This window comes from Hyperolius riggenbachi, chromosome 8, assembly GCF_040937935.1.
Source record: "Hyperolius riggenbachi isolate aHypRig1 chromosome 8, aHypRig1.pri, whole genome shotgun sequence".
NCBI lineage: Eukaryota > Metazoa > Chordata > Amphibia > Anura > Hyperoliidae > Hyperolius > Hyperolius riggenbachi.
The window spans coordinates 65,582,649-65,608,035 of NC_090653.1; the positions used below are offsets into that span (position 1 = coordinate 65,582,649).

The following is a 25,387-nucleotide window of genomic DNA, read 5'->3' on the forward strand; positions in this document are numbered from 1 at the left end:
CAGCGTGCGTGATACTCCGCCCCTACCCTTGCCGCCTAATCCCCCACCCGTTTATACAAATAGCAAAACCCCGCCCCACACCTACCCTCATTGGCCACCGTCCCCTAGACACGGATTTTCATTGACCAGTACCCTCCGCATTCCCACACCCCCCTCCCGCAGGTCCTCGCTCCATACATTTCTATTTAAAGGTCCTACGCTGACACTAAGGCACAGAGGTGCCAAGCGTATACTGGACCTGTTCAAGGTAAATAAGGGTTTTTTCTATTTTCTCTAGCATGAAGGTATATTTGTTTTTACATTTACTCCGCTTATTTCCCCTCACCTAATACCTTCTCCTCACGCAATCCCCCTTCTCCCCCAGAGTCCCCTGCATCCCTGCCTATTATCAGCCCTCGTACCTCTCATTTCCCCCAGCACCCCTCACTCTCTCAAAAACTACATTTTTCACTATACAGAGAACTGCTCAATATATTGATACACCCCAAGCTACCTACTTTCCACTTCTTGGCATGTTTTTTTTATATATATAGTCTTAAAAGTCACTGGCCACTATTATGTGATCTGCAACTGTCACCATATTGTATGCCCCACGGTTTATTTTATAGTCTGAGGAAGGCTGCCATACACCATATATGCTATATTATATCATTATATTTTCTACAACAAATACTTGTGCAGAACTCTGATACGCCTTTTGTCTCTGTCATCTTTCAGTGTTGTACTCCTACTATTGAATGCCTGATGAAGCGGGGTGTTTGCCCGTGAAACGCGTTGCGATTTTGTCCATTTGGAGTATGTGAATAAATTTTATGTTTCTTGACTGACGCATCAAGTCCATTTTTGAGTGGCTGGTCCACCACCGCCACCCGAATATTTTAGACTTTTTAATTATCTTTTATCCTATTGGCGCCTCTGTACATCGTCAAATTGTGATTACCACCCTGGGTGGAAGGGTGACAAACCCTCTTCTTTCTTCAGAGAGCGACTTCTTAATCCTGAGTGGGGACAGGTTTAATCTCCCCACCTGCCTATACAGTGGTTACCTGAGAGGTAACCCATGTTTGTGAGTATAATACTTACATGTCACATTTCCTCTTTGTATCAAACATACTACACCATATTGGGCTCTCGGTTTCTCTCCTTTTTATATTAAGATCAGATACATCAGTCTAATTGTTTCCAGTACAGGAAGAGTTAAGAAACTCCAGTTATCTCTATGCAAACAAGCCATTAAGCTCTACGACTTTCAAAGTCGTGGAGAGGGCTGTTATCTGACTTATTATCTCAACTGTTATTGAACTATTTACTTTTTCTCTGCCAGAGGAGAGGTCATTAGTTCACAGACTGCTCTGAAAGAATCATTTTGAATGCTGAGTGTTGTGTAATCTGCACATATTATAGAATGATACAATGTTAGAAAAAACACTATATACCTGAAAATAAAAATATGAGAATATTTTCTTTGCTGCTAATCTTCTAAAGAGTCTCAGTGACTTCTACTGCAGATTTGAGAACCAGGCTGCACCACTAGAGCCACCTGCCCCCTCCTCTGCTTCAGATATCCAGCATCCAAATCTACCCCCTCTGGAGGTGAACAAGGACGTTGTTCTGCGACACCTGCTGTGCATTAACCCTCGGAAAGCCCCAGGCCCAGACGGAGTGTCGCCATCCTGCCTGAAATCATGTGCACAGCAGCTCGCTCCTGTTCTTTCCTCCATCTTCACCAAATCGCTCCAGGTAGGCAAAGTTCCAGGGTGTTTCAAGAGGTCAACGATCATCCCCGTCCCCAAAAAACAGGGCGTCTCTGACCTCAACAATTTCAGGCCTGTGGCTCTCACTTCTGTCATTAGGAAAACCTTTGAAAGAGCGGTTTTGCCCCTCCTAAAAGCTTCCACTGAACCACTGATGGATCCGTTCCAGTTTTCCTACAGAACAAACAAGTCCACGGATGACGCCATAAACATCTGCCTGGAGCTTGTCAACGACCACTTAGACAAACCGGACTCATCCGCCAGGATCCTCCTACTCTACTTTAGTTCGGCGTTCAACACCATCAGCCCCCATATACTTCAGGAGAACCTGGCCACGCTAGAGGTCCATCCAACCCTGCGCCTGTGGATCACGGACTTCCTCAGTAACAGATCCCAGGCTGTTAAGCTAGGCCCTATCCTCTCAAAACCAAGGATCACCAACACAGGGGCCCCTCAGGGATGTGTACTGTCGCCTTTCTTATTCTCCCTGTACATGAACAACTGCAGATCCACGTCAGACTCTGTCCAAGTGATCAAGTTCGCTGACGACACCACCGTAGTGGGCCTCATTACCAAAAATGAAGAGCAGGAGTACCGCCACCAGGTTGAGAGAATCTGCCTCTGGTGCAGGGAAAATGGCCTGGTCCTCAACACCGCAAAAACCGTTGAGGTGGTTGTTGACTTTAGGAAACGCGCTCCCCCCCCCCCCCCCCCCTCACACCCCCAATCTGCATTGACGGCTTGGAAGTGGAAATAGTCCCCTGTGCACGTCTCTTGGGCACGACCATCTCCAAGGACTTAACCTGGAAATCCAACACAACATCCACACAAAGAAAGGCCCAGCAGAGGCTGTTTTTCCTCCGCCAATTGAAGAAGTTTGGTATGTCCCAGAAACTACTGACGAGTTTCTATTCCGCCACAATCGAATCTGTACTCCATCCTGGTCTGGTACGCTGGTTCCTCCGCCAGCGACAGACACAAACTACAAAGGGTGATAAGATCAGCGGAGAGGATAATCGGGAAACCACTCCCCCCTCTGGACCTCCTCTACAATTCCAGACTGCGCTCCAGAGCACTGAGGATTGCTAGCGATCCCTCTCATCCAGGTTACCGTTTTTTTCAGCCGACTCCGTTCAGGCCGAAGGTTCAGGTCCATCGCCACCAGGACCTCAAGGCACAGGAACAGCTTCGTCCCCTCTGCTGTTAACTCTCTAAACTCTCTTCATAAACTCCCTACACACGCTGTTAATCCTCCCTCGCAAGCAGGGTTGGTCAGAACCAGATTACATTGACGCACCTTATGCAATATGTAGGAAACCTGGGGATGAGAATGCGGAATCATCCAGGATGATGATCTATGGCAGTCCAAAGTTGAAAACATTTTATAGCAGTAGCGCAATTGTTTTCGAAACTGTATTTGTATTGTGTTTTGTTTAACATTTACACTGTGTTTTGCGTTTTTCTCAGCCCTGTATGCCAAGTCCAATTCCGGGCACGACCCAGTCGTGCTTGGCGAAAACAAAATGATTCTTATTCTGATTCTAGTAATTATTAATAGTACACAACCAATTCACTATATCATATTTTTTTTTCGCTTCAGTGTCTCTTTAAGCAGTTAAAGAAAAATCTCTCGGCAGTCGGGAGAGCTCCAGCAGAAAATTAAACTAAACTTGGAAACCCTTTCAGGCATTTTTTTTTAAAGTTACGTTTAAGTTTCCTCTTATGCTGGGAATACACAACGCTAATCGAGCCGCCGGATCGACTATCGCCGCGCCCCCGGATGGATTCCTGCTCGTCCCCGCGGGCACTTTTATCTTCTCTTCGTTTCTCTTCCATTGTCCGCCCCCGCAGGGATCGAGCACGGAATCGATCCACCGCGTGATTGGACACGTCGGAAATTATGAAATCGAGTCATCAGCGGCTCGAATGATAAGAAAAAAAAATGCCGTATATGCCCAGCATTGGTTTACTAGAGTTCTCCAGCAATGGTAAACTAACCCAGGGTTTCCAGTTTCCTCCACTTGGCAAGATTTCTAACCCCCATTGGCTTTATTTACACACCTGTCCTTTACACCAGGTTTTTTATTTTTACTTTTTTTTTAAACTCCAAGCATTCCAAGTTCTTTGTGGCAATAAAAACACACAAGGATATGGTAACAGGATACCAACATTTTCACTATTGGAGTTCTTTAACTATGTTTCTCATAACGGGTGCATGTTGCTCTATTACAGACTTCAAGTCATTTTTGAAAAGCAGCAGATAAAATGAGAAAAACCTGGTAATGGAAAGGATAATATTTTATTTAAGAGAAAGTTAAAAAAAACACATTTTACACAACCAGGGTTGGTCATACCACTCATACTGCGCCGCCTCCTTCTGCGAAGACCCTCCAGGTTCTGACCCACCGAGTCCTCTTCACCAGCGTCACATGGAAGAGAGATTTTCTCCAGGATAATGGAGGGAAGTTGCCCTGCTGACAGAAGAGCAGCTGTGTAGAAATGGCAATTAAAGAGAATCTGTACTCTAAAATTTTTACAATAAAAAAAATACCATTTTATTCATTACGTTCTCCTGGGCCCCTTTGTGCTGTTTCTGCCACTCCCTGCTGCAATCCTGGCTTGTAATTGCCATTTTTAGGCAGTGTTTACAAACACAAGACATGGCTGCTAACCAGTGTGATAGGCTGAGAGGAGCTCAGTCTGTGACTCACACAGAGCCTACAGGGGGCAATGAGAGGGTGTGTATAGCTTTTATCCTATCACAAGAAGAGCAGCACATTCCTGCCTGAGCCCAACAAAGCCGTCAGAGGAAAGAAGATCAGATTATATAACAGAGATAATACAGCCACTGTGCAACTAGGAAAAGCTGCAGTAAGACAGATCACATTAGAACAGGTATAGGAACTTATAGGATAGAAGAAATAAGGCTGACAGTTTTGTTACAGAGTCTCTTTAAAGGATTCAGAGGAACAATACCTTAATTCAGTAACGCAGGCCACACATGGCACAATGTGGTCGAGCTAATCAATCATATTATAGCTGTGAAAAAGCTCAAATAAATTGCTAAGCAGGAGCAACCATTACTGCACAATGCAGCAGCTAAATATGGCATGCTAGAACAACTTGTTGCTGTTAAGATCTGTATTGTTTCTATCAGTAAACTCTCGTGCTCCATACTCCTTATAGAAATCCCAAAGAAGTCTGCCCATCCCACTGCAGGGTGACACAGGAAGGAGAGAGGCAAGATTTGCAGTCGACCTACACCACTGCAGGGTGACACAATAAGGTTTTTTATCTTTAGCAGAACTTCATATGTCGCTCAATATCAATTTCCATTTGCTGCGAAACATTGGCATCAATCGAAATATGAAGGACCCAAGACGTCAATCATCATTGTAACACATTCTGCAACTAAGACATGAATTTCTCCGATATAAGAAATAATTATTACCCAGTTTTTGTATGTATGAACATCAGAGAACATGATGAATTAGTAATTATATTCCCTGTCTGATGATGTGCCACAGAAATATGACATTTCCAGATATTTCATATCTCTTTCTGCCTTAATGAGGGGAGGGGGGGTGGGGGGTGGATCTGGTTTAGAATTGCAGAATGGGGGGGGGGGCACATCTTTGAATTATTATAGAACTTACTACCAATTTCTTGGACTTACAATTGTAATGGAAAAACGTAATTCCATAAACTACTCAGAATTTATCCAGTTTTAGTTTCTTTTTTTTAATTCCCAATATTCTACCATCTCATATCATCTCATTCTTTTGTTATATCATTTTTTACTTTTTCTGTATTTTAAGGATGATTTTTCTATAAAATAAACAACTAACAATCGTTTGTCTAAACGCTTGTTCTGAATATCCTCTGCAAGGAATCCTGCCTTTCGAAAAGAACCTTACCATAATTGTTTTTATTGTGATATGGTTTTGCTGTTTAAATAACCTTTTTTCCTAAAGGATTTGCTAAACTTAGAATTGTGTCTCATGCTCTTTTGAAAAACAAAAAAGTTTGCTTTCCTAAAACAGAAAGAATTTGCGATAATTCAGGTTGGAGTGAGCTCAAGATGTCTCCCAGGCACCACTGCTAAATATATGCAAATTAACCATTGTACCCTTAGAAGCTAAACACACCTCCAGAACCGCTGGAATGCAATGATGTGTCAGCTTGTAAATATGTACAAAGCCATAATAATCCAACATGCATACAGACTGTTTTGGATTAAGCTGACACATCATTGCATTCCAGCGGTTCTGGAGGTGTGTTTAGCTTCTAAGGGTACAATGGTTAATTTGCATATATTCAGCAGTGGTGCCTGGGAGACATCTCGAGCTCACTCCAACCTGAATTATCGCAAATTCTTTCTGTTTTAGGAAAGCAAACTTTTGTTTTTCTTAACATCTTAGTAAGGGGGCTTTTAGGACCATTGTAGTCCCTTACACACCCCAATGAGTTCTGGGTCACCATGCTCTTTTGAGAAGTGGTGGCAGCATAACCGATTTCTGTATGAGATTGCAGATTGTATCTATTGTACATGCAATCGAAATTGTATTGTGTGTGGACATAAGGTGGCCATACACTGGTCGATTTCAGCGATCGATCAGAAATCGATTCTATCCAATTCCCCATTTCGGTAGATCTGACAGGATGGAAAATCTAGGTCGATCTGCTGCTGGCATTTGATCTAATGGTCTAATAATTTAGATCAATTTCCAACAGATGCCATTATGAAATCTATTAGAAATCTGTTCCTAGTGTATGGCACATCAGATAGAGTCCTGTCAGATTCAACTTGACAGGCATCTGACAGAAATCTATCTGATGGTCCAATCTGCTGCAAATCTATAAGTGTATGGTCACCTTTACCAACCAATCCTAAAAAATAAAACCCTGAGAACCCCCCCCCCCCCACCCATATGAGGAGATGGACTAGTCCAAAACCTGTCAGTTTTGTCAGATTTTAGCTGCTTACTTTTTTCGCTGGAGTTGTCCTTTAATACAGAGTTTATGATAAATATACAGTGTGGGGTATAGTACTATTTATTAGCTAGGCCTATTTTTAACATTGACTCTCAAGCAACCAGAAACTACACTTATAAGGCATCAGCCGATTCCCCTTGGTGCCTGGGGTACGGTATGGTAACGGGTTTTACTGTACTTTACTGTATTAATTTGAAAATTACAGAATGGTCTAAGGGGGAGGAAAAACAATAGATTTCTCCAGCATTTGTGTGTATAAAGAGCGATGTCCAGCTGCTGCCAGAGGCCTCTCCTGCCAAGATCTACAATAAAATACCATTCAAAAGGAAATTCTATCAGAGGAGGATAAAGAGGAGCAACATACTCTTCTATTAAAGGGGAACTGAAGAGAGAGGTATATGGAGGCTGTCATGTTTATTTCCTTTTAGACAATACCAGTTGCCTGGCAGCCCTGCTGATCCTCTGCCTCTAATACTATTAGCCATAGCCCCTGAACAAGCATGCAGCAGATCAGGTGTTTCAGTGGTTCAGACTTATAAGTCTGATCTGACAAGACTAGCTGCATGCTTGTTTCTGGTTTTAATCAGATACTACTGCAGAGAAATAGACCAGCAGGGCTGCCAGGCAACTGGTATTGATTAAAAGGAAATAAACATGACAGCCTCCATATATCTCGCTCTTCAGTTCCCCTTTAAAGACAGATTCTGCCATAAAACATTTTCTGCAAATAATATACTGCAACTCAAAGATGGTAAAGAACATATTTGTTTCATCGAACAGCAGCACCGGGGGAACTTGCGGGCTACAGTGGGCTGGAGGAAGCCCTAGGTAAGTCCATATTGTGATTTTACAGAGAGCTCAGGGTCCCTTTAAAGTGACCCTGAACAGTAACTAAAATAAAAAATGTCACTTACCTTGGCCTCCCTCCAGCCCACCGTAGGCCGTGAGGTCCCCCAGCGTCCTCCTGGCTCCTGTCCATGTCCCTCCGGCGGCTCTCTGAATCTTCACGCTCGTCACCACGCTGGCCGATACGCGTTATCACCGCGTGACAGGTCTGCACATGTGTGGTTTTCTACCTCTAAACCGCGCATGCGCAGACCTGTCACGAATTAAGGGCACATTGGGCATGATTCACAAAGCTTTTTCACCTCTGTTTTCACCTCATCTATGTTACATTTTCAAGCTGGTTGCTGTCCACACATACAGACCATGCGGATGAAGATCTAACCCAGAAGGAATCCCCATTGACACCTAACCAATATTAGACTTAACATCAGAAATGACACTGAACCCCATAACATCACTTGACCATAGCATACCGTGTACATCCACTACCAGCATACCATTGTTGTGTATTGTGCAGTCTATGAGGTGTGAAGATTTGTAGAACGCCGCTCTTGTAATGTCTCAGGAATACCCGGACAGCTCAGGGTGGCCCAAAACAACTAGGAAAGTATAAAGGGCTGAAAGAGACTGAAGAGCCCTCTATTAAAATGCCATGCTAAATGGCTCTGTACAATTTATAAGCTATAGCAGGGGTGCTATACTATGATCCAGTAGATCGCAAAGGACTTCTTGGTAGATCCCACACCGCCAGTCTGAGTGATGTACCCATTGTACTCAGTCTCCTTGACTTGGATAAGCACAGTGCAATATGCTGTCCAGCAGTGTAGAGGATTATGATGTGGCAAGATGTGAAGCCATACATCTATAAGCATAATGTGCTACTGCTGATTACAATTTTGCCAGACACTGTGCATGTTATTGAAAGCATGATACATTGACTATTTCGTTAAGCCCTGTTCTGTTTGGCTTACTGAGGACGCTATGATATGAATCTGACTGACTAGTGGCTTGTGGAAATTACTGATGGGCTGCTGCTAAGCATGTGCTGCTGCTAAGCATGTGCTGCAGTTGTGGCTTGTGGTAATCACTGATGGACTGCCGCTGTGTATGTGCTGCAGTTGTGGCTTGTGGTAATCGCTGATGGACTGCCGCTATGCATGTGCTGCAGTTGTGGCCTGTGGTAATCACTGATGGACTGCCGCTGTGCATTTACTGCTGTTGTGGCTTGTGGTAATCCATGATGGACTGCCGCTGTGCATGTGCTGCAGTTGTGGCTTGTGGTAATCACTGATGGGCTGCCGCTGTGCATGTACTGCAGTTGTAGTAATCACTGATGGACTGCCGCTGTGCATGTGCTGCAGTTGTGGCCTGTGGTAATCACTGATGGACTGCCGCTGTGCATGTGCTGCAGTTGTAGTAATCACTGATGGACTGCCATTGTGCATGTGCTGTAGTTGTGGCTTGTGGTAATCACTGATGGACTGCCGCTGTGCATGTGCTGCAGTTGTGGCTTGTGGTAATCACTGATGTACTGCCGCTGTGCATGTGCTGCAGTTGTGGCTTGTGGTAATCACTGATGGACTGCCGCTGTGCATGTACTGCAGTTGTGGCTTGTGGTAATCACTGATGGACTGCCGCTGTGCAGGTGCTGCAGGTGTGGCTTGTGGTAATCCATGATGGACTGCCGCTGTGCATGTGCTGCAGTTGTGGCTTGTGGTAATCACTGATGGACTGCCGCTGTGCATGTGCTGCAGTTGTGGCTTGTGGTTATCACTGATGGACTGCCGCTGTGCATGTACTGCAGTTGTGGCTTGTGGTAATCACTGATGGACTGCCGCTGTGCATGTGCTGCAGGTGTGGCTTGTGGTAATCACTGATGGACTGCCGCTGTGCATGTGCTGCAGTTGTAGCTTGTGGTTATCACTGATGGACTGCCGCTGTGCATGTACTGCAGTTGTGGCTTGTGGTAATCACTGATGGACTGCCGCTGTGCATGTGCTGCAGGTGTGGCTTGTGGCAATCCATGATGGACTGCCGCTGTGCATGTGCTGCAGCTGTGGCTTGTGGTAATCACTGATGGGCTGCCTCTATGCATGTACTGCTGTTGTGGCTTGTGGTAATCACTGATGGACTGCCTCTATGCATGTACTGCTGTTGTGGCTTGTGGTAATCACTGATGGACTGCCTCTATGCATGTACTGCTGTTGTGGCTTGTGGTAATCACTGATGGGCTGCCGCTGTGCATGTACTGCAGTTGTAGTAATCACTGATGGACTGCCGCTGTGCATGTGCTGCAGTAGTGGCTTGTGGTAATCACTGATGGACTGCCGCTGTGCAGGTGCTGCAGTTGTGGTTTGTGGTAATCACTGATGGGCTGCCGCTGTGCATGTGCTGCAGGTGTGGCTTGTGGTAATCACTGATGGACTGCCGCTGTGCTGCAGTTGTTTTTGGTAATCACTGATGGACTGCCGCTGTGCAGGTGCTGCAGTTGTGGCTTGTGGTAATCACTGATGGATTGCCGCTGTGCAGTTGTGGCTTGTGGTAATCAATGATGTGCAGCCGCTGTGCATGTGCTGCAGTTGTGGCTTGTGGTAATCACTGATGGACTGCCTCTATGCATGTGCTGCAGTTGTGGCAACCACTGATGGAATGCCGCTATGCATGTGCTGCTGTTGTGGCCATTGGTAATCACTGATGGACTGCCGCTGTGCATGTGCTGCAGTTGTGGCAATCACTGATGGACTGCCTCTATGCATATGCTGCTGTTGTGGCTTGTGGTAATCACTGATGGTCTGCCTCTATGCATGTGCTGCAGTTGTGGCAATCACTGATGGACTGCCTCTATGCATGTGCTGCAGTTGTGGCTTGTGGTAATCACTGATGGACTGCCGCTGTGCAGGTGCTGCATTTGTGGCTTGCATCAGTAGGCAGATTCTACCTTGTAGATCATTTTCAATTTGGCATTTTTAAAGCAGCTCGCAAGCTGAAAAAAGTGTGGGCACCTCTGAGCTGAAGGCTCACTATACTCCAGCGGTTCTGAATGTGCAGCCTTGCTTTTGGGGCATCAAGAGATCATTTGTATATTCAGGAGGGATGCATCCTGGGAAACCACAGTTGCCCACCTAAAGCAAATACCTCCTGTTTTAAGAAGCACACAAGTCTTTACCTATATCCTGGGCGTGTTGGATCAGGGTTTGAATAGCAGAGGCCTGAAGCTGCAGCTGTTTCTCTGTGGCCAGCGTCAACTTTTCTCCCAGGTAACTGCTGGAGAACAGACTGGGGGCTAAAACTACAGCCAGATTCCCTGTGTCCATCTTGTTCTCTTCACTTCTACAGAAACAGGAGAACGACATACAACAAATGCCAATGAACATTTCAAATGCATTAAAGGGTTATAAAAATTTGCCCACAGACAAAAAGTAAAAACACACACACAAAAAAAATAACTACTTAAAAATAACCCAGAAGCTATATCAAAATAAAAAGTTAGATGCTTACCCAAGTAGAGAGAAAAGGTTCTGGATGGTCCAGAGGATTTTTGTATCTTCTCACACCCTGGCATTGGAGAAGGGAGACCCAAAGTGTCTTCAGGCTGTGCTCCAGGCCATGGACAAGCGCATACGTACTGGGCAAGTGTGAGAAAGTGCTGGGCATGCCCAATAGAAAAAAGTCCTCGTAGAAGAGAGGAAACGAGTTGTGCAAAAGCGGCTTCATTCTACTAGGCAATGTGCAGACCTTACTCATGTCGGGTACAGAAGAACTTGGCCATAGCCTGATGGCAGGAAGACACTTATTTGAATGGCTCCAGTCAAATAAGTTTACAGGGTCCTAAACCAGTGTGGTGTAGGAAGATACGGGAGCCTTTGGATTATTCAAAGGCTTTCCTCTACTGAGTTAAGTATACAGCTTTATCTATTATATCACTACAGGGTACTATGAACTGGCTTAAAGCATGAAACAAAAAATACACAAAATCAATCTTGCAGTTTCCACAACCGTTCTCATAAAATAATTCTTAAGTAGCATACATTGCTCAAACACAACATTAAAAGGCCACCACACACTGTCAGATGCATTTAACAGATGAAACCGATTCAATTAGAACATTGGACATTATGCACTAAACTGCAGTAAGATTGTCATGTGTAGGCAGCACACAGCAATGTTTCCGTTACTACCAATGGAAACATAGCGCCAGTTGCTTAGTTAGTTACTTAAGTAACGCAAGTGTTGCTGGGGTAACTTGCGGTAATCTTACTGCAGTTTAGCGAATTAGAGACAATGAATCTAACAAACATCTGTAAATACTAGTGCATTTATTTATATTATAAACGCCAAGCTCCCAACAGTCCCTTTTTTTGAGGGACAGCCCCTCTTTGGGAACCAAACCCCTCTGTCCCCCTTTCTTCCTCATTTGTCCCTCTTTCAGGACTGATGTACAGATCTGTGCAAATATATGTATTTTTCTACTGAAAAAATGTGATAAACTTTAAAAACTTTATTCCCATCCTTTAAAAATGTATATATTTCTTGTTTTTAATTATTAAAATGAAGGAAAACTAAATGATAGAAGGGACCAGTGTGGTTTAAATGATAAAAATTACTTCTTTGGCTTCTAAATGCCTTGTGGTATGCATAATGTTCACTTACCTAGTGCCTCTGTCATCCCCCTGCAGCCACCCTGTGCCTATGTCACGGAACGACTTCAGGTATCCTTTAATGCTGCAGAAAAACCCAGTTCAGATCCCCACGTGTTCTGCTCCATGTAACGGAGAAGGGGCTGAATGTGAGAACTTTCTTGGCGGTGTCCGCAATAGCAATAAGTGAGGCTCATGATATCCGAGGACACCAGTATTCACTTCAGATTTTGCCCCAGATCATCACGAAAATCTGAAGCGTGTAAATAGGTTTAGATACCATCAGCTGTCTGCTGACATCTGACAGCACATGGAGTAGTGCACTGTGGTAGCCATAGAAAACAATCAGTAGAAATTGATATTTTACCTGATCCATTTGATAGTGTATGGGGAGCACCACCTCTGACATTAAATGAACTAACAGTCCTGAGTGGTGATCAGTTTAGTTCATTCAAGTGAATACTGTTGCCGAGGTCACACCATAGACGGAGCGCTCCTGTTGCACAGAGCCCAGGTGGAAGCCCTCAGCCCTGCTTTGCGACCCAGCTACGCTTGGCATCTCTGCTTCTGTGCGGGCGTAGTGGCTAGGAGAGAGAGAGAGAGAGAGAGAGAGAGAGAGAGAGAGAGAGAGAGAGAGAGAGAGAGAGAGAGAGAGAGAGAGAGAGAGAGAGAGAGAGAGAGAGAGAGAGAGAGAGAGAGAGAGAGAGAGAGAGAGGAGAGAGAGAGAGAGAGAGAGAGAGAGAGAGAGAGAGAGAGAGAGAGAGAGAGAGAGAGAGAGAGAGAGAGAGAGAGAGAGAGAGAGAGAGAGAGAGACACACACGGGGTAGGACAAAATAATGGAAACGCCTTGAAAATCAACAAAATATTTTAATATGGTGTAGGTCCACCTTATGCAGCAATTACAGCCTCAATTCTCCGAGGTATTGATTAATACAAATTGTGAATTGTTTCCAAAGGAATTTTAGCCCATTCTTCGGCTAAAAAACACCCTCCAGTTCTTTCAGAGGCGATGGCGGCGGAAATCGACTTGTTACTTGAATTTCTAAAAACGACCATAAATGCTCAATGTTGAGGTCTGGGGATTGTGGTGGCCAGATGAGATGCTCAACTTCATTAGAATGTTCCTCGTACCATTCTTTAACAATTCTAGCTGTATGGATTGGGGCATTATCTTGAAAGATGGCATTCTCCTCCGGAAACAGTTCTTGAACCATAGGATGAACTTGGCCGCCCAAAATTCCTAGTTCCCGCTGTCAATTCTTCCATGAAGGGAAATCATTGGCCTGGCGGATTTCCAAGAAATAGCACCCCAGATCATCACAGAACCCCCGCCATGTTTTACGGTTGGGAGAAGGCAGTCTGGATGAAATGCTTCTTTCAGCTGTCTTCAAACGTACACTCAGCCGGAGGTCGGAAATAAGGTAAACGATGATTCGTCAGAGAAAAATCACATTTTTCCACTGCTCGAGGGACCAATTCTGGTGGTTTTTACATCACTCTAAACGCTTTGAAACATTTGTCTTTGAGAGAAGAGGTTTTCTAATTGTAGTTCTTCCATGGAATACAGATTTGTGCAGCTCCCGATGAACAGTTTTTGTGGAAACTGGGTTCTGTAGGTGTTCATTCAGCTCTGCAGTGATTATAGGAGCCGTGGTCTTGTTTTTTCTACTTCTACTTCCTCCCTAGAATAACCTCTCTCTACATATCTATACAGGTCTTCTATCATTCTTTTTGACTGCCTCAGGAAATAATCATCATTGGACGTAATCCCTAATCGACTTTTAGGTAAGCCCATTTTCAGAGCAGGAGGATGGCAGCTGGATGCTAGTAGTGCACTATTTCTGTCAGTGCCCTTGCGGTACAGATCAGTCACAAACTTCCCGTCCCTAATCTTGACATCCACAAAATGCAAATCAGTGGCCTTGTGCTCTAGCGTAAAGTTCAGTGAATCATGGCAGAGGTTGAGGCCGTTAAAAAAAAAAAAATAAAAAAAAAAAAATCAAACTCTCAGGCCCTGTCCAACAAAAAACAGGTCATCAATATATCTGCAAAAACCTTTGCCGTACTTCAAAAAAATTTCATTTTTCAAAATGAATTCAGCTTCAAACTCCGCCATGAACACATTAGCCAGGCTTGGTGCATATGGTGCCCCCATGGGAACTCCCTGTACCTGCAAAATGAAATCCTGACCTACCCTAAAATAATTGGACCTAAGGCAGAACTCTAACAATGTTAACGTAAAAGACAGCAAATCAATATTCACATCCTTCTTATCCAAGAGGATCTTTCTCACTGCTGCAACTCCCTCTACATGTGGAATGTTAGTATATAAACTAACTACATCTAGGCTGACTAGAAATGTCACATCGCAGGCTGTCAGTCCCTCCAGATGAGTTGGAAAATTTGTAGTGTCCTTAAGGCATCTTGAGTTCTGCCACACTTCAGGTTGTAAAATAGAATCAATGAAAATCTCCCTTACCAATCATAGGTAGCTACAGGTGCCCCTAATAAGTAGCTAGAAGTGCTTTCAAGTAATAGATAGCTAGAGGAACCTCAGTATTACATTTTTATTATTTTTTGGATGAAGGTAATAGCAAAGTTATCGGGATGTATAGAAGAGTAGGAGGCACCCTTGTAGTATATTATCTATTCATTTATTTAAGTAGACTTCAACTTAATAAAAGGATGTAGTATATTTTTATTACTTGACGATAAGCACTTCCGACAACGCGTTTCACGGTACAAACCGCTTCCTCAGGTCAAATTAGAGTGCTGTATGAGAGGATCTAGATGCCTGGGCGCCAGGACCTGAGGAAGCGGTTTGTACCGTGAAACGCGTTGTCGGAAGCGCTCATCGTCAAGTAATAAAAATATACTACATCCTTTTATTAAGTTGAAGTCTACTTAAATAAATGAATAGATAATATACTACAAGGGTGCCTTCTACTCTTCTCGACATGCTCTTGCAATACCCCACAACGTGGCGCTCTTCACGACATCCCTGAAGTGAAGTTTTTTCCCCAAAGGAGCAGCAACCAACCCAAGGAAAGACCGAGTGGGGAGCGGTTTTTCCCACATGCCTGTTTGAGTGGTTGCTTCTTCAGCAACCCACTTTTGTGAATATATTTTCTCCTATTCGTATACCCCTTACTCGGAGATAATACACCAGGGCTCCCATTATCCCTGTGGTTTTTTACTTTACTACAGCTCTCAAAGTTATCCTTACAACTGAGATAGATACTAATGTAACAACGTAATCCCAATGCAAATTTCAGTAAAAAAAAAAAAAAAAAAAAAACATTTAAAAAAGAAAAAAAAAAGTTGCTGCCAAAAGACATTCCTACAGCTAGGTCTCCCTCTTGTGGCTGCTTTATATTACTACATTCATTACCTGGAGGCCACACTTTGCAGGAATGTACAGAAGTACTTCAGAGTCTCCCCGTGGACCGCAGGAAGCAGACAGGAGACCAGAGTGGTGGCCGGGCCTCTCTCCTCTTCATTCAGAGACTGCTGGATCTGGCAGAGGGGGTCTTGCAGCTCTGCAGCCAGAAGAGGCTGTGGAAGCTCTCGGAAAAACTGTTTTAGCAGAGCAGCCACATCGCTGGGATGGGCAGAAGACAGGCAACCATTCCCAGACTCTAGCTGTGCCTGGAACAGAAAGAATTAATATTATTATTGGTTTTATAAAGCACCAACATATTCCGTGGCGCTAAATAATGGTATACACCAATATACAAAAAACACAAATTGGTACAAAATACAGTGGCTTGCAAAAGTATTCGGCCCCCTTGAAGTTTTCCACATTTTGTCACATTACTGCCACAAACATGAATCAATTTTATTGGACTTCCACGTGAAAGTCCAATACAAAGTGGTGTACACTTGAGAAGTGGAACGAAATTCATACACGATTCCAAACATTTTTTACAAATCAATAACTGCAAAGTGGGGTGTGCATAATTATTCAGCCCCTTGAGTCAATACTTTGTAGAACCACCTTTTGCTGCAATTACAACTGCCAGTCTTTTAGGGTATGTCTCTACCAGCTTTGCACATCTAGAGACTGAAATCCTTGCCCATTCTTCTTTGCAAAACTGCTCCAGCTCAGTCAGATTAGATGGACAGCGTTTGTGAATAGCAGTTTTCAGATCTTGCCACATATTCTTGATTGGATTTAGATCTGGACTTTGACTGGGACATTCTAACACATGAATATGTTTTGTTTTAAACCATTCCATTGTTGCCCTGGCTTTATCTTTAGGGTCGTTGTCCTGTTGGAAGGTGAACCTCCGCCCCAGTCTCAAGTCTTTTGCAGACTCCAAGAGGTTTTCTTCCAAGATTGCCCTGTATTTGGCTCCATCCATCTTCCCATCAACTTTGGCCAGCTTCCCTGTCCCTGCTGAAGAGAAGCAACCCCAGAGCATGATGCTGCCACCATGAGTGATGTGAGCTGAGTGATGTGCAGTGTTAGTTTTCTGCCACACATAGCGTTTTGCATTTTGGCCAAAAAGTTCCATTTTGGTCTCATCCAACCAGAGCACCTTCTTCCACATGCCATGTGGGGGACACAGCAAACGGGACTTCTTATGCTTTTCTGTTAACAATGGCTTTCTTCTTGTCACTCTTCCATAAAAGCCAACTTTGTGCAGTGCACGACTAATAGTTGTCCTATGGACAGGTTCCCCCACCTGAGCTGTAGATCTCTGCAGCTCGTCCAGAGTCACCATGAGCATTGACTGCATTTCTGATCAGCGCTCTCCTTGTTTGGCCTGTGAGTTTAGGTGGACGGACTTGTCTTGGTAGGTTTACAGTTGTGCCATACGCCTTCCATTTCTGAATGATCGCTTGAACAGTGCTCCGTGGGATGTTCAAGGCTTTGGAAATCTTTTTGTAGCCTAAAGGTGGCCACACACGATACAATAAAATGATCCAATTTTACAGTAATTCGATATAAACGATCGTATCTCCCGAAAAAATCGAAAGCTTCTTTTTCATTCGACTGAAAAATCAGATCGGATTTCCCGTTTTCTTCAATTTTAATCGATCCGGACTGCCAGATATTTTTCTTCAATCTTTCTAAAGATTGTATGGTGTGTGTTGGATTGTCAGTTTATTAATATACACACCCTAGCAATTTTGTTAGAGTTTCCAATCATTTTATCATAATTGGGGGAAAAATTGAACATAGGTGTGTGGTACATTGGTCGGATTTTTGAAATGTTACAATCAGTCAGAAAAATGTATTGCAATTCTTAAATTGAACAGATATTTAAAAAATTGTATGGTGTGTGGCCACCTTAAGCCTCCTTTAAATTTCTCAATAACTTTATCCCTGTTCGTTGGACTTCATGGTGTTGTTGCTCCCAATATTATCTTAGACCACCTCTGAGGTCGTCTCAGAGCAGCTGTATTTGTACTGACATTAGATTACACACAGGTGCACACTATTTAGTCATTAGCACTCATCAGGCAATGTCTATGGGCAACTGACTGCACTCAGACCAAAGGGTGCTGAATAATTACGCACACCCCACTTTGCAGTTATTGATTTGTAAAAAATGTTTGGAATCATGTATGATTTTCGTTCCACTTCTCAAGTGTACACCACTTTGTATTGGACTTTCACGTGGAATTCCAATAAAATTGATTCATCTTTGTGGCAGTAATGTGACAAAATGTGGAAAACTTCAAGGGGGCCGAATACTTGTGCAAGCCACTGTACATATTTGGTCATTACAGTGACAAAAAGTAACATGATGAATAAAATAATTGATTTTAAGACAAAACATTTTTGAGAGCACGATCCTTGTGAGCTTACAATCTACAGGAATATGAGGGAAACAAGAGGTGGGAGAGTATAAAATAATCATAACTAAACACTGTTTTTTAGATTATCTAGTAAGGAGTGCAACTTGGCCCTAGGTCAAAGGGGGAATGGCCTAAGGTAGAGCGTAGCTGGTCGAAAAAAGTGCGTTTTGAGGGAGAATAGAGAGAATGTACACACCTTATGAAGCATTTACAGTAGAGTTGACCTCAGAGAGCTATTTATTGTATTTATAAAACACCAACATATTATGCAACTCTGGACATTAGTGAAGGTTACAGACAATATTTAGGGGTAACATACAGGTCCTTCTAAAAAAATTAGCATATTGTGATAAAGTTCATTATTTTCTGTAATGTACTGATAAACATTAGACTTTCATATATTTTAGATTCATTACACACAACTGAAGTAGTTCAAGCCTTTTATTGTTTAAATATTGATGATTTTGGCATACAGCTCATGAAAACCCAAAATTGCTATCTCAAAAAATTAGCATGTCATGAAAAGGTTCTCTAAACGAGCTATTAACCTAATCATCTGAATCAACTAATTAACTCTAAACACCTGCAAAAGATTCCTGAGGCTTTTAAAAACTCCCAGCCTGGGATTCATTACTTAAAACCGCAATCATGGGTAAGACTGCCGACCGGACTGCTGTCCAGAATACCATCATTGACACCCTCAAGCAAGAGGGTAAGACACAGAATGACATTTCTGAACAAATAGGCTGTTCCCAGAGTGCTGTATCAAGGCACCTCAGTGGGAAGTCTGTGGGAAGGAAAAAGTGTGGCAGAAAACGCTGCACAACGAGAAGAGGTGACCGGACCCTGAGGAAGATTGTGGAGAAGGACCGATTCCAGACCTTGGGGGACCTGCGGAAGCAGTGGACTGAGTCTGGAGTAGAAACATCCAGAGCCACCGTGTACAGGTGTGTGCACGAAATGGGCTACAGGTGCCGCATTCCCCAGGTCAAGCCACGTTTGAACCAGAAACAGCGGCAAAAGCGCCTGACCTGGGCTACAGAGAAGCAGCACTGGACTGTTGCTCAGTGGTCCAAAGTACTTTTTTTCGGATGAAAGCAACTTTTGCACGTCATTCGAAAATCAAGGTGCCAGTCTGGAGGAAGACTGGGGAGAGGGAAATGCCAAAATGCCTGAAGTCCAGTGTCAAGTACCCACAGTCAATGATGATCTGGGGTGCCATGTCAGCTGCTGGTGTTGGTCCACTGTGTTTTATCAAGGGCAGGGTCAATGCAGCTAGCTATCAGGAGATTTTGGAGCACTTAATGCTTCCATCTGCTGAAAAGCTTTATGGAGATGAAGATTTCATTTTTCAGCATGACCTGGCACCTGCTCACAGTGCCAAAAGCACTGGTAAATGGTTTACTGACCATGGTATTACTGTGCTCAATTGGCCTGCCAACTCTCCTGACCTGAACCCCATAGAGAATCTGTGGGATATTGTGAAGTGAAAGTTGAGACGCAAGACCCAACACTCTGGATGAGCTTAAGGCTGCTATCGAAGCATCCTGGGCCTCTATAACACCTGAGCAGTGCCACAGGCTGATTGCCTCCATGCCACGCCGCATTGAAGCACTCATTTCTGCAAAAGGATTCTTGACCAAGTATTGAGTGCATAACTGAACATAATTATTTAAAGGTTGACTTTTTTTGTTTTAAAAACACTTATTGGTTGGATGAAATATGCAAATTTTTTGAGATAGGAATTTTAGGTTTTCATGAGCTGTATGCCAAAATCATCAATATTAAAACAATAAAAGGCTTGAACTACTTCAGTTGTGTGTAATGAATCTAAAATATATGAAAGTCTAATGTTTATCAGTACATTACAGAAAATAATGAACTTTATCACAATATGCTAATTTTTTGAGAAGTTCAGTCAGGCGAAGTTCATTGGAGGAGTGGAGTGAGCACCTCTGGGTAAGATTGGAAATGTAGGTTGGGAAAGGTGTTACGAAGGTGGAAGTAGTAGGACTTTGTAAGGTTTTGGATGTGGGAGTGAAGGAGAGTGCGGAGTCCAGGGTGACACCCAGAAAGTGGGCTTGAGGTGTAGGGCGAATGATAGTGTGGCTAACAGTGACATACACATCTGGGAGGTTTAGGGATGGCCAGGGTGGGAAGATCATAAATTCCGTTTTGTCCAGATTTAGTTTCAGGAACCTAGTGGACATCCAGGAAGAGATGGCTAAAAGGCAGGAGACCTTGTCCATGGTAGTGGTGGATAGGTCAGGGGTGTGGAGGTAGATCTGGGTGTCATCTGCATACAGATGATAGTTAAAACCCATGGAGGAGATAACCTTGCCAATGGAGGATATGTATAGGGAGAACAGTAGGGGGCCAAGGACTGAGCCTTGGGGGACTGCCACCTATAGGTGGTTGGGGGTGAGGACTCATTGAAGGAGGTTGTGAAGGAGCGGTTGGAGAGGTATGATGAGAGCCAGGCCGAGGTTGTGAATGCCCATGGACTGGAGGAGTAGGGGATGGGCCACTGTGTCAAAAGCTAATGAAAGGTCAAGGAGGAGGAGAATGGAGTATTTACCTTCAGCTTTAGCTAAAGCAAGGTCATTGACCGCTTTGGTGAGAGCGGTTTCAGTTGAGTGGGCAGGCCGAAATCCAGATTGCAGTGGGTCTAGCAGGGAGTTGGCATTGAGGTATTGGGTCAGGCGTTTGTGAACCAGACACTCAAGGAGTGCTATGAAGCACATTTAAAGAGAACCAAAGACAAAGCACCCTCATTTATCTTACCATATATATCAATGCGCTGCGTAATATGTTGGCACTTTATAAATACAATAAATAAAAAATAATGGGACCATGACAGTAAACACCTACCCTATTCTCTGTTTCATTCTTCTCTGCTAAATCTGCCTGTTATCAGCCCTGATAAGAATCCCTGACTGAGCATTCAGTCTATTTATAGCTGAGTCAGTCTTCTTTGATGTCTTTTAAAGCCCAAGCCTGCCCCCTTGTGGCTCTGCTTTGCTGTTTCGAGGATAAATAGCAGCAAAGCAGAGCCACAAGGGGGCAGACTGACGCCTCTTTTACACTTAATCAGTTGGTATGTATTAGTGTGCGTTAGTGCGCGTTGGTACGGGTTTTTACCATAGCAGTGCATTGGGAAGAAGATTTCAGTTAAAACGCATTAAGTGTGAAAGGTGCCATTGGGAAACATGGGCATTACTTTGAAAATCAGTTTTCTTTCCGTTTTAACTGAGAGCAACTGATTAAGTGTAAAAGGACCCTTAGGCTTGAAAAGACATCACAGAAGACTATAATCATTCCGGGAAAAAGCTAGACTGAATGCTCAGTCGGGGATTCTTATCAGGGCTGATAACAGGCAGATTTAGCAGAGAAGAATGAAACAGAGAAGAGAGCAGAGTAGGTGTTTACTGTCATGTTCCCATTGATATATTATAAAAGACATGAGGGTGCTTCGTCTCTGGTTCCCTTTAAAAGGAAACTCAAGGTTATGGAGGCTGCCATATTTATTTCCTTTTAAACAATGCAAGTTGCTTGGAAGTCCTCTTCTGTGTCTCTAATACTGGGGGCACCTATTCCTGGATATCCATATTGGCTGCACCTATTCTTGGCTACCTATACTGCGGGCACCTATTTCTGGCTACCTATTATGCGGGCACCTATTCCTGGCTACCTATTAAGCGGGCACCTATTCCTGGCTACCTACACTGGGGACACCTATAGCTGGCTACCATTCGTGGGGCACCTATTCTTGGCTACCTATACCGGGAGCACCTATGCCTGGCTACCTATACTGGAGGCATCGTCTCCTGGCTACCTAAAATGTGGCACCTACGCCTGGCTATCTACACTGTGGGCACCTATTCGTTGCTACCTATACTGGAGGAACCTATTACTGGCTACTTTACTGGGGCACCTATTCCTGGCTACCTAAACTGGGGCACCTATTCCTGGCTACCTAAACTATGGCACCTATTCCTGGCTACCTAAACTATGGCACCTATTCCTGGCTACCTAAACTATGGCACCTATTCCTGGCTACCTACACTGCAGGCACCTATAACTAGCTACCTATACTGGGGCACCTATTCCTGGCTTCATATACTGGGGGCATCTATACCTAACTAGCTATACTGGAGGCACCTATACTTGGCTACCATACAGGGTGGGTGAGGGGGTGGAGCTTTCTAAAAACCGCAACTGAGATTTGGGCGCAGCCATAGGCCGTAATAGGAGTTAAGGCTATAGTGGTGCTTAGTGAGTAATTTTGGCGCTGTCAGAAGATGGAGCACAAATTACTGGAAGCTGAATTACATCTTTTCCCAGTATCCATGGCGGCCTGAATAGTAGTTAACGCCGCCAGGGTTTTCGCAGTAGCAGAGTGAGCCATTTTATAGCTTTACCCTGCGGTTTAATCACATGCACGCTGAGGGAATGGGGCACACCTGGCTACCATACTGGAGTGGGGGCATATTAATGTAAGGGGGAGGCCCGGGGCCAAATAATTTTGTAATACTGTATACCGCCATACCGTGGTATTTTTAGAGAGGTTTATCATGCTGTGAACATTCATACCGTTGCAATCCTAGTCTCCCTATACCTTTCACTTCACGATTACTTTACATTCGATATTTTACTTATTGGTCTGACATTTTCATTAGCAGCTCACATTGTAAATTGTACAAGCCATATCCACAAGTGGTTCAGCACCATGCGGTAATAAAAATAAGCTCTTTATTAGATAACATAAAAAATCTGGAAAAGCTGAAAATGCACCAACATCTTGCTGCTTCAAGCAATCAGCTTCAAGCAGCAGGGCCGGTTCCAGACTTTTTGCTGCCTGAGGCAAACTTGTGAGGATGCGCCCTCAACCCCCAATTTAGAATTGCACAGCACCCGACAATTTACCCTGGCTGGCTGTGAATCTGTGACACACAAACTGCTCACCCTCAGCCACTCCATTCCTCCTGAGTAAGGAAGCAGTGCCACCTCCTCCCTTCTGCTGTGCAAGTCAAATGGAACACTGCTGCTCTTCTGCCTCCCCCCTCCTCACTCACTGTCAGACTCCTCTCACAGCACAACAAGCTGCTTTTACCATATGACGACCTCTCCTCTCACTTCTCCAACTCTGACTGCTTGCGGTTAGTGCAAACACAGTACAAAAATGCTGCCCCTGTAATCTCCAGTGCTGGGCCGAAATTACGCATTAGCGTAATTACGCATCGTAATTCACTACAAATGCACCGTAAGCGTTACGTGTAAGGTTACGGTATTACGCGTAATTAATTACGCGTAGACCGTAGGTTACGTTATTACGCGTAACAAATTACGCGTAACAAATTACGCGTAAGACAGTAAACTCCCATTGAAATTACACAGTCTGCCGTAATCGCGTAATATTACGCTCCTGTATAATATAAAAAAGCCGCCGACTTTAAGGGTTAATAGCAAAGCCCCCTTACGTGCTAAGAGCCTCAAATTTGGAGAATATATTAAGGAGATCAGAAGGAATAAGAGGAAAAAAAATTTTTTCAAAAAGACCTTATAGTTTTTGAGAAACTCGATTTTTAAGTTTCAAGGGCAAAAATGTCTTTAAAATGCGGAAAATGTCAGTTTTTTTTACACAGGTAACAAAAGTGTTTTATTTTCATAGATTCCCCCAAGAGGGAAGAGTTTTACTTACTTCGTTCTGAGTGTGGGAAATATTAAAAAAAACCGACGTGGGGTCCCCCCTCCCAGACCTCTTTAACCCCTTGTCCCCCATGCAGACTGGGATAGCCAGAATGCGGAGCACCGGTCGCGTGGGGCTCCGCACCCTGACTATACCAGCCCGCATGGTCCATGGATTGGGGGGTCTCGGAAGGGGAGGGGCAGCCAAGCTTTCCCCTCCCCCTCCGAGCCCTTGTCCAATCCAAGGACAAGGGGCTCTTCTCCACCTCCGATGGGCGGTGGAGGTGGAGGCCGTGATTTCCTGGGGGGGGTTCATGGTGGCATCTGGGAGTCCCCTTTAAAAAGGGGTCCCCCAGATGCCCACCCCCCCTCCCAGGAGAAATGAGTATAGAGGTACTTGTACCCCTTACCCATTTCCTTTAAGAGTTAAAAGTAAATAAACACACAAACACATAGAAAAAGTATTTTAATTGAACAAAAAACATAACCACGAAAAAAGTCCTTTAATATTCTTAATTAACCATTAATACTTACCTGTCCCTTTAAAAGCCAGTTCCCACGCAATATCCTCGGAAATATACTAATCAGTTACAATGTAACAAAGTTGTTACAATGTAACAACTGTTACTTTGTAACACCACCGCACCCGACGTCACTCGCCGCTCACCCGCCGGCCGCCGCATACACTCTAAGTACCCGCCGGCTCCCGCCGTCCACTCCGCCCACACCTGTCACCCATATACATGCTGGCACCCATGGGTGCCAGCATGCATATAGGTGACATGTGGGAGAGGCGGGGAGGGCAGCGGAGCCGGCGGGGACTTAGCGTCCTAAACCCGACAGAGCTCTGAGCTTTATAGCTCAGAGCTCTCTAAAGCATCTTTGTATTTGGGCTCCAAGGAGCCCCATTGGTCCTTAGAGTCTGCTAAGGACCAATGGGGCTCCTTGGAGCCCAAATACAAAGATGCTTTAGAGAGCTCTGAGCTATATAGCTCAGAGCTCTGTCGGGTTTAGGACGCTAAGTCCCCGCCGGCTCCGCTGCCCTCCCCGCCTCTCCCACATGTCACCTATATGCATGCTGGCACCCATGGGTGCCAGCATGTATATGGATGACAGGTGTGGGCGGAGTGGACGGCGGGAGCCGGCGGGGACTTAGAGTGTATGCGGCGGCCGGCGGGTGAGCGGCGAGTGACGTCGGGTGCGGTGGTGTTACAAAGTAACAAAGTTGTTACATTGTAACAACTTTGTTACATTGTAACTGATTTTTAGTATATTTCCGAGGATATTGCGTGGGAACTGGCTTTTAAAGGGACAGGTAAGTATTAATGGTTAATTAAGAATATTAAAGGACTTTTTTCGTGGTTATGTTTTTTGTTCAATTAAAATACTTTTTCTATGTGTTTGTGTGTTTATTTACTTTTAACTCTTAAAGGAAATGGGTAAGGGGTACAAGTACCTCTATACTCATTTCTCCTGGGAGGGGGGGTGGGCATCTGGGGGACCCCTTTTTAAAGGGGACTCCCAGATGCCACCATGACCCCCCCCCCCCCAGGAAATCACGGCCTCCACCTCCACCGCCCATCGGAGGTGGAGAAGAGCCCCTTGTCCTTGGATTGGACAAGGGCTCGGAGGGGGAGGGGAAAGCTTGGCTGCCCCTCC

At 44.3% G+C, this 25,387-nt stretch overlaps 1 protein-coding gene across 6 annotated transcripts in view; it reads right to left on the reverse strand.

Annotated features, from left to right (window-relative positions):
* LOC137528858 (rho GTPase-activating protein 11A-like) overlaps positions 1–25,387 on the reverse strand; it is a 95,376-nt gene that overhangs the window by 33,991 nt on the left and 35,998 nt on the right. For 4 of the 6 annotated variants that reach the window (XM_068250559.1, XM_068250558.1, XM_068250555.1 and 1 more), the window contains exons 5-7: positions 15,624–15,880; positions 10,762–10,925; positions 4,109–4,243 (exon numbers count right to left, since the gene is read on the reverse strand). In XM_068250559.1, coding sequence (XP_068106660.1) covers positions 4,109–4,243; positions 10,762–10,925; positions 15,624–15,880 — 556 coding nt within the window. The remainder of the gene's footprint in view (positions 1–4,108; positions 4,244–10,761; positions 10,926–15,623; positions 15,881–25,387) is intronic. The other 2 variants (XM_068250561.1, XM_068250560.1) reach the window with 2 other exon arrangements.